This window comes from Cariama cristata, unplaced genomic scaffold (genome assembly GCF_000690535.1).
Source record: "Cariama cristata isolate BGI_N322 unplaced genomic scaffold, ASM69053v1 scaffold3862, whole genome shotgun sequence".
NCBI classification, from domain to species: domain Eukaryota; kingdom Metazoa; phylum Chordata; class Aves; order Cariamiformes; family Cariamidae; genus Cariama; species Cariama cristata.
The window spans coordinates 231,922-241,555 of NW_009605625.1; the positions used below are offsets into that span (position 1 = coordinate 231,922).

The 9,634-nt window shown below is 44.0% G+C and overlaps 1 protein-coding gene across 1 annotated transcript in view; it reads left to right on the top strand.

Moving 5' to 3' along the window:
* Nucleotides 1–8,525, top strand: part of GMDS (GDP-mannose 4,6-dehydratase) — a gene marked incomplete at its 5' end in the record, with an annotated part of 229,923 nt that extends 221,398 nt beyond the window's left edge. Inside the window, 2 exons of the mRNA XM_009696050.1 lie at nt 8,010–8,078; nt 8,463–8,525. Of these exons, the coding sequence (XP_009694352.1) occupies nt 8,010–8,078; nt 8,463–8,525 (132 nt within the window). The remainder of the gene's footprint in view (nt 1–8,009; nt 8,079–8,462) is intronic.
* Nucleotides 8,526–9,634: the final 1,109 nt, after the last annotated feature.

Below are 9,634 nucleotides of genomic sequence, written 5' to 3' on the forward strand. Positions count from 1 at the left end.
ACCTGATCTCCACCCATAGGGAAGAGGTTCATCCCTTGCAGGGTCTTGGTTTTTAGCCATGTGAAGGTGACACATGGGCATCCTCTCTACCGTCTTGCCAGGGAGCCTGAAGAAATGTGCTCGCATACAACCTCCCCAAAACCTCTGCTGTAAAGAGAAAACGCACAAATGCTTCTAACCCATGTCATGCAAATTCCAGGTTATTCAGACACCTCTTTATGCATAGGTTGCCTTGAAGCATGCAAGGAGAGGCTCACACATCATTTCCTACCAGCAGCCAGGCTACAGGGCAGTGACGGCCAATGGGAGTGGTACCGCCTTTACCCAGCATTTGCAAAGGGCAATTCTATTTCATTAGAAGAGTTGGAAAAGCTTAGTTTGCTTCATAATAGCATGTAAGTGTTGGTTTGCATTTTAGCAAACACGCTAAAAATTTTTAGCCGTGATGCATGTGTTTGGATGACAGGGTATGACATATCAGAAAGGACGTGTTGATGTGTCCAGCGCTAATACCTGAACTATCGTAATTATATTCTGTACATGGCAAATGGAGTGGGTTTGATATTCTTCCTCTCCTCCAGAAGTTCCCCGCTTTTTGAGCAGAGGCATTGCTGTAAACTGGAAACGGTCTCACCATTCAGAAGCCTCTTTGGCATCTTGCAGAGCCATGAGCTGAAGTTACAATTACACTTGCATCCAAGCCGAAGAACACCTTCCAGGTCTTCCCAGCAGTGCAGAATTGGGCCTCAGGACAAACTGAGAGGGAGGGAAGCACCCGCCTCACTGCAGCCAGCTGCAGGAATTTTGCAGTTTGCAGCAGCCGGGCTTTCCCTGCTACAGGGGGAACACCCTTCAGCCTGCCTCACAAGTGGGATCCTGAAAATCACCCGTGGCCCAACTTGCAGCACGATGCCCTGGCACAGAGCTATGCCGATCCCCATGCGGGACGGCTCCTGATGAGTGAGTTCAGCTCTGGATCCAAAGCGAGTGAAATTCAGCGCTGGCTTCAGGGATATCAGGCTGTAATTCGGGAGGAATTTTATCTGGTTCAAGGAACAACACTGGCCAAAACGTTTTCTCAGGCTTCACTTGGCAGATGGACAGATCAGAGTGATGCTCAGCCCTGCAAGGGGCTCTTGTGCCTGCAGCTCCGCCGGCGCTGGCACCGTGGCTGAGGTCTGCACATGCTCTTGTCCCGGGGACACACCGGCTGCGGCCTCGCGTCAATTAACCGGGGCACTGCCTCTGTCAAGGCGATTAGGGTCCGGTGACGAGGCTCCCAAGGCACCCAGGGCCAGCTCCCCCTGCTTGGCTGTTTTATCTGCGGTGTCGGTGGAGCTGCCAGGGCCGGCGCTGAGTGAGCCCATTTCCCCGGAGCGGAGCATTGTTCCCGGCCTCCGGCCGCCGCGTGGCCCCGCTGATGGACAATACCGCCCGTCCCCGACTTCCTGAGCAGACCAGACAGCTTGCTGTTTTCTTCGTGTCTCTTATCACCCCCTGTCATTGAGAGAGGTCTGGCTTCGGCTTCGGTTTGGGCTGATAGGCAGCAGCGAAGTGGAAAAGGCACAGGGGAGGGAGGGGAAGAGGAGGAGAAAGGAGAGGAGCTCCATTATGGTTATTATCACCCTAATGTTTATTGCTGCTCTGAGTTCATTTGCCTTAACCCTTTGGAAGCTGGTCAAATTAAAGATTATCAAACCGATAAGATAAAGCTGCTGTTCTAACACCCGTGGTTCCTGGCGGAAAAGCTAAGGCTGTGCTCAGGTTTTATTGACCGTGTGGCTTGTGTTGACACCTTATTGCTGGAGTACAGTGGAGTCTCGAGATAAGACCTTACCCTAAAGATGCCCGGCACTCGCAGCCTGCCAAGGTCCATCAGATGTGCAGAGGTTCAGCACAGAGCAGAATCAGCCCTTTCCTCAAGTCATTCTTCCCCCTCCCCTTCCCCCTCGGCGTGGTTTTAGTAAAAATAGAGCTTTCTGAATAGGGAGGGGATTTGCATAGGAAAGTATGCCGAGGAAAAAAACATTATGCCTCTTATTTTAAATGGCATTTAGTTATACGTGAGTTTCAGCCTATTGGTTGCTTTTGCCTTTTCCTGTGGTTCTTCGCAAACAATACTGTCTTTCTGCAAAAGACTGCTGACCCAAGAGTGGAAAGCAGGCTGTTCATGCTGCATTAAAACAAATTTAGATTAGGAACCAAATTCACTGGCATTCTTCTATTCCCTTGGTACCCTAACTGCTCCACAACTTTGCTTTTCTAAGAACAGTGGAAAGAAAAAATGAAAACTGAGCGACAACACATTACAGCTAGTCTTAAATTCCTGAAGATGTTTTACTGTGTTCCTTGTTAGGCTTGGGCTTTGCTCATTGATATGTTTTATCTTCAGTCTCCTCATATTTACTATGGAGATAGGAGTCTCTTGCTTTATAATTATACTGTTTCTTCCCTGTTACTATAGATATTATAACAAACACTACCCTTCGCAAAGAAATCAAGCCAGCGCTCTCTGCCTCGTGATCTCCAGAAGTACTTACAGAGCAGTGCACAGCAGATGCAGTGCTTATTACTGTGACTCCTTCTGGGGTTTGATCCGAGCTTAGCTGAACCGTGCATTCAGTTCTGCATCAGCAAGGTGCACGTTTACAGGCTCTACAGCTCTGATTTAGTGAGATCTTACTACTTTTCTTAACGGAGTGCACAGGGAATAGCTTGGCTGAAGTCACAGAAACTGCTCTCCAATGTTGCATCTGGGTTAAGACGCGATGACCCCAGGCCTGGTGGCAAGCACAGGAGAACACTGGTACATGAGGGATAAGGGTGATGGTAGAAGAACGGCCTAGTGAGCAATGCATGCAGTCTTCTGACTATTTGCAACAAACACGTTAACAAGGCTGTTCTCCGAGCAACGAGATCTGCAGCAGATACCCTTACATGCCATGGGGCTGATGTTACTACTAAGATGCGCTATGTGAACCCTCATTAAAAATTCCAATAAAAAATGCTCCAAAAGGTGCACGAAAGGCGAGACTTTTTTCATAAGACAAACTTTGATGTATACATCACTGAGATACAACTTTTTAGCAGGGCTTGTTGTGATAGGACAAGGGGTAACGGTTTTAAACTAAAAGAGAGTAGATTTAGACTAGATACAAGGAAGGAATTTTTTATGATGGGGGTGGTGAAACACTGGAACAGGCTGCCCAGAGAGGTGGTAGATGCCCCATCTCTGGAAGTGTTCAGGGCCAGGCTGGACGGGGCTCTGAGCAACCTGATCGAGTTGAAGATGTCCCTGCTCACTGCAAGGGGGTTGGACTAGATAACCTTTAAAGGTCCCTTCCAACCCAAACTATTCCATGATTCTATGATAATGGTGAAAATGCAAAACTGCAAGCCAATGTCGTGTAATCAAGTAGCTATATTTACTGATTTTTCTTTTAATGGGATGAGTTAAAACTGAAAGGCAACGGTTTTAAGAAGGAAGTAAGGAAAATAAAACACAAGCAGGGTTTTCAGGAAACTTTGGTCCCTAGACTCTTGAAACTCTTCCTGACAAAACTTCTCCAGCAAAAGAGTGCAAGACTAAACACGCAAGCCCCAGCCTCCACCGTGCTGGGTCTGTGCTCTTTGCTTATGGGAGCTCTGATGTAACAAATCATCTTCCAAACAGTCGCGCTGATTGTGAATGTAACCCTGGCCGCTTTTCAGATGCAGTAAAACTGCTGTGTGCTCAGATCAAGTCTGTTTATTTTTAGAGGTAAAGCCTTGTCTCTGCTGCAGCGAGCAGAGCTGGGCACAATTCCATCGCAGGTGTTTTAACTGAGGATTTGATCTTAGTTTTATTCTGGTGTAAGACAGAGCAAAAGCTGGCGCTCGGCGCTGGCTTCAGCAAAGGCACATTTTAAAGGGAATCAGCTGAGCTCTAGTAATAAAGGAAGCCTTGGCCTTCTTTCAGGCCACGCTATCTCCTTTTTCTCACATTGTCTTGAGGCTTTAAATCTTCAATTAAAGTTAATTGAATGAGACAGTGATACATTGCACATTGAAACCAGATCAATCACTGTGCGAGTCAAAATAGGAGTTGTGATGACACTCAGAACAAGAGCTTGGGAAATGTGATATTTACATTAAAATACTTTACATTTTTGTCTCATGGTTTTAAAACCAGCTTTAAAAATGCCTTACTGCATTGCATAACATATTTCTCTCTGCTTATCAGTATGTATTTGTGTGTGTGCATTTGGACAATAAAATTGAATAATCATAAGATCAGATTTACTAATAAAGGGGTATTTTCTACAGAGTTACGCATCCTTATTTACAGAAAAGGTAAAACAGAAAAGCTCACATTGGATAAACTTGTTCTTTTCTCTGAGAGGCAGTCATAAGACGGTGAGGTGCATATAAAGCCATAGGAGAGTTTACTCTTGTATCAATTGGCAACAGAGACATTGATTACTGTCCTTTCCATCTTCCTTCCCTTTAAATGTTTACCTGGATGTTGTTTCCAACTCTTAGCTTTCAGGTAAAACTTGTCATTACTATCCACTTATGTTAGCTGTATTTGCATGGAAAATAAGGGCTTGTTCCTTCCCAAATGGATAACTAAAAGCAAAGACTTAATTTTATGTTCATGATCTGAGTACCGTAAAAACAACAGAAAGCCTTAATCAGTGTTTTCAGGTTTGCAGACTCTCAGCTCAGTGTCTAAATCCTCAAGGTTTTCACAGAGTCAAAGGGCTTTGTTTTCCTGTCAGTATGTAAAGCACAACACCAGAGAAAAAGTTATCCTGCGGGAATACAAAACATAAAGTGGTGTCATTTCATCAGGTGCCTTTCCATCGCGAATAGGGATACTCAGCACTTTACATTCATTTACATTCAGCAGCAGCAGCTGGGTTTGGAGAACACCCCCCTCCCCCCCACCCCAAAATCCAGGTTTTCTCCCGTGGAACCTCACCTCTTCTTTCTTTGCTTTCTGGTCTCGTTGTACCTGCATAAAGTGAAGCCCTGACACTGAAAAATCAATACACTTTGATGATCAGCATGCCAGAGGTTTTTTCGGGTTGTGGATTTTTTTTGTGGATTTTTTCCTTTTGGAAGCCTGACAGATGCATCTCTGGTTTCAGTGAAAGACTTAAATAATATAAACAAGCAGTCATTCTGTTCCAAGAGAAGCTTTTTAAAATATTCTTATTTTATTGTAATTACCTTATTGTTTTCATATTATGAGCTACTTGTAGAAAAATACAGGAAACATGACTGCAATACAATCCTTTAATCAGGAATAGCTTTGTTCCAGTCACAATTTCCATTCAGTGCTGATACTGAGTAACAAGAATACAATCAAACCTTGAATTTAGGTGTAATATGGTGTTAATATTATGGTTTCATTTGATCTCTGTACCTAGTAACTTCTGTAAGAGAACCTTTTGAAAAGTGCCTAGGAGACATTTTGCCCGTAACGCTATTTTCAAGTAAATCTATCTACAAAGTAGTGTTTCTCAAAAGTACACAAACTTCTTCAGGAGAGTCATTTAAAATCTTTTAACCTAAGTCAGCTGGGGAATTTGTATTATCATATATATTAAATCTTCTTTTTTCTTTTTTTATTTTTTTTTTTGCTTGCAGATTATGCCATAATACCTTTACTGCATCATTGTTAAAGCATGTGAACTTTTAAAGGAAAAATACTTTTTTTTTTTTTTAATACTTAAATGGATTTAATGCACTAGTCGTTTGTGTTATCTCTGTGTATAATCCAGCACTGCAAATAACTTCACTCTTATTGATTTGCAACCTCCCCTCAACCTTATTTTGGCCTATTCAGCAGCTGAGTGTTTATGTTTTTGAATGAAGGGCTGGAATTAGGTAAAGTATTTTTTTAGATAAACTGTTTTAACAAAAAGCATTTGTCCAAGAAAGTTAAAAGAGTGCTCCCAAGCTGTTCGAAAGCAGAATGCAGCTACATACCACAGGCGATGGCAATTCATTCTCTTCTTCCCAGTCCATATTTTTTAAAATGGGAAGCCAGTATCCTAGATAAGGTTCAATTTCAAAGGATGTTTTTGACATAAAGATTGTCAATGTAAAATTATTACTTACACAGCATTTATAAAAATAAAACTCTAAGTTTTATGATACGGCTTTTATGATTTAAAATTAGGTGGTATTAAAACACCTCACTTCTAGCTAATGGCTTGAATTAGGACTGAATAAAAGGTAATTGTTTTTATACCGAAATTATTATTTTAAGAAGGATTTCCTTGTTTCCAGGCACATATATACACACACATATAATGTAAATTAAACCAAACTCCAGATAAAAGGCATACCTCCACGAGCACATTAGGGTCTGATCCAAATTTTATCAAAGTTAGTGGGCGTCTTTCCCATTTCAAACCAGATTTTGCAATCCATATTCACATGACCCTCCGGGGGATCCCTCAAGTTGATGCGGTTTTGCATGACTTGGCCTCAAATGTCTGCTGCAGTTTCTAAAAACCCATTACAGGGCTGCAGTAGGAAATCATTTAGTCTAATTTAAGGAAATCACGGCACTTTTTTATTTTCATATCGTTTTGTTCTGATCCATCTGTTTACTCTTTTCTGAAGGCAGGCTGAAATGTTTTTAGCCTAAAGACTGAACTAGTAAAAATGCTGCCTGGCATAGTCTCGGCAGACGTGTTTGTTCCACATCCCCTTCTTCGGTGCAATATTTCCTTTGCTGGATTTCCTCCGCTCCTGGAAGCGAGCTGTCTAGCTTTCTGGAGCACAATTATGAAGAAGAATTTCCTACATTTTACTGCACAGGATGAGGTGATTTTGGAAGTTAACATGACCTGAACCACACATGCACAAAAGACAGCATCTGAAAAATGTAGTGTGCGGCAGTACAGTTAAAAAACCTGCCGCCAGAAAATGTTCGTTAGCTCCGCTGCTGGTCAGAGAGTGGAAGAGGGAGAAGAAAGGCAGTTCGTGCATTTTTCTGGAAAGCCTGCCGTCTTACCACCATAAAGTCAAATGCAAGAGCAGGATTCAGCCTTAGCCTTGTTGTTCTGTAACAAAGTTGGTTTTGTTTGGATTTCTTTAAACCTAGAAAGATATAATTTTAGTATTTGCTGCTACAGAGAAACGAAGCTTGTGAGGAGAGATGATGTATTTTATTATATCAACACATACAGCTGGAAAATGCTAACAATTTAAACACAGTATTCAAATTTTAAAGGAAGATGCAGTCAGCCTTTTCATTCAATTAGAAATGCAGTCAAAGGAGCTTTTTTTCTCCATTTAATTTTGTTGCATTATTTTTGATGACTGCTTTTAGGATCGTTTTGGTGTGGTAGCACTTTTTACAATACTTGAACAGTAAGGTGAATATGACCAAAGTCTTGGTTTCTGTAATGGTTTCAAGGTAATTTTTTTTTTTCATTTATGAGATATTTAGGCTTTTCTTTGCATGTGGATGCTCAAAATACTGTAGCAAAAAAAGATGTAGGCATTCAAAAGCTAGATGCTTACTACTGTTGCATATGATTACCCATATTCATAACAATCTTTCAGCATCATCTGTCTGTGATCACATTTTTATTTGAAAGTGACTAGTTGTCATGTTTGCTCTGTGATTTACATTATTTAAACAAATAGGGGAAAAGAGAATTTGAAACAGCTCATTCAATAGCATGACTAAGACATATGACAACTTCTTATAAAATGTTCACCATTATACAGCTATAAGGCTGGAGTTCAAACCCCGCGCGCACACAAAAGCAAAGAATAACTCTTTCGGTCTGAAATAGCCTGGTGAAAGGATGCTGCCTCCTGGTGATTTATAGGCATATGAGCTTCCACTAAAATTGCATCTTAAAGAGAAATATTTTGTCCTTAGAAGAGTCTGACGGTGGCCTCGGCCACACTCGGCTCGCGGGGAAGCACGAGCAACGGGGAGGCCGTCAAGGTGGGGAAGGTGGACGGTTCTCGCAGCACCTCTCTCTTCTTTTCCGCAGGATTTTCTGCAAGGAGACTGTACCAAAGCCAGGCAAAAGCTGAACTGGAAGCCAAGAGTCACCTTTGATGTGAGTGGCCTTTCTGGCGTGCTTTGTACCTGCCGAGTGTTCGCGTCCTTTAAAAGCAATCCATGGGGAGGGGAAGGGAGAGAGGACCTCTGTGTGGGGTGATTCAGGCACACCAAGAAATCCTCTTTTTGGTGACGCTGCGCAGGTTCTTGCTTTAAAGATAGCAGCCACCACGGCAGCGATGGGCACCCGTGGTGCACAGCAGCGCACCAACACACATGCCAGGGCCAAGGCCGCTGTGGGAAGAGCCCAGCAAAGCCCCATCCCCTCCTTGTCCTGCTGCAAGGGGCCAGGGGGAAATCATCATGCTTTGGGGTGCTCCTGATGTGCTGCCTGTTTGTGCCCGGCACTGGGGCCCTCATCTTCCTCTCTCCCTCCTTGCAGGAGCTGGTGAGGGAGATGGTGGATGCTGACGTGGAGCTCATGAAGAACAACCCCAACGCCTGAGCTCCGGCTGGGCCTGACAAGCACCGCAGGACCTGTGCCGAGAGTGCACCCCATGGCCAGCACCGCCATGAGCCGCCGGGGTGGGTGGCTGCCTCTCCCCGTGATGGTTTTATTGCTGGCCTGTCTGTGCGTGAAAGCCCGGTTTTATTCCCCCCCTCCACACCCTCCCGGTGCCTCTGGCCCCACACATCATCCCAAGGTCAGCCCTGCCTGGGCTAACTCTGGATCCTGCCGTTAACTGGGGAAAGGTCACACACACCCCTCCCCTTGATACCGTACTTGAAGTACTGGTCAGACAGCAAGCCCACTGATTTCCTTTTTTAATTAAAACTCATCTCTCCATTACCTACGACCCGCAGCACATTTTTAGTACTTTCTCCCATTTGAAAAACAAAAGCATCCCCTGCCCTCCACCCCCAAGCTCCCCTCTCCTCCAGCAACAACAGCAGCAAACCTCTGGTGCTAACGTGGGCTCGCCACCCCTCCGGCCCTTGCTCCACGGCTTCCCCTCTTCTGCCTTTCCTGAACACTCCTTGTTTTTCTTTCCTGCAGCCTTACCTCCACCCCAGCGGCCCATTTCCACCACTTGAACTCTGCAGAAGTTTGGATAACTTGATATAATGTGCAGTGAAATCGCCTTTTGACCATGCCGAATTAATTCCTAATTGCTGGAATCGCTTTCAAACCAGTCAGAGGGGGCTTGTAAGCGTTTTTCAGATCTTCATTTCAGAATGTGCATGAGTCACAGAAAGCCTTTTTGTTCAACACCTTCTCGATCCGGGGGTTTAGGGTGTTTTCGTTTTTGCCCCCCCCCACCCCACCCCATCAACCCATTCCCCTTCCATCCTCTTCCTGCTTACTATAATTAGACCTCGGACGGGAGCTTGAACCATCTCAAAAGATGACTTAAGAAATAAAAACAAAATAAATAAAAAAGCTTAAAAAAAAAAAACACACTTCAAGGTGAGTAAATATTTTTGCACTTTTCTTGCCAAGGTACCCGGGTTAACCAGAGGTCGTCGAGCCCATACATTTCCCGTTGGTTTAGGATCTTCCACCCTCCACTTACTCCCATCATTTTAGCTTTACACCTCGACAGGAGCAAAGGG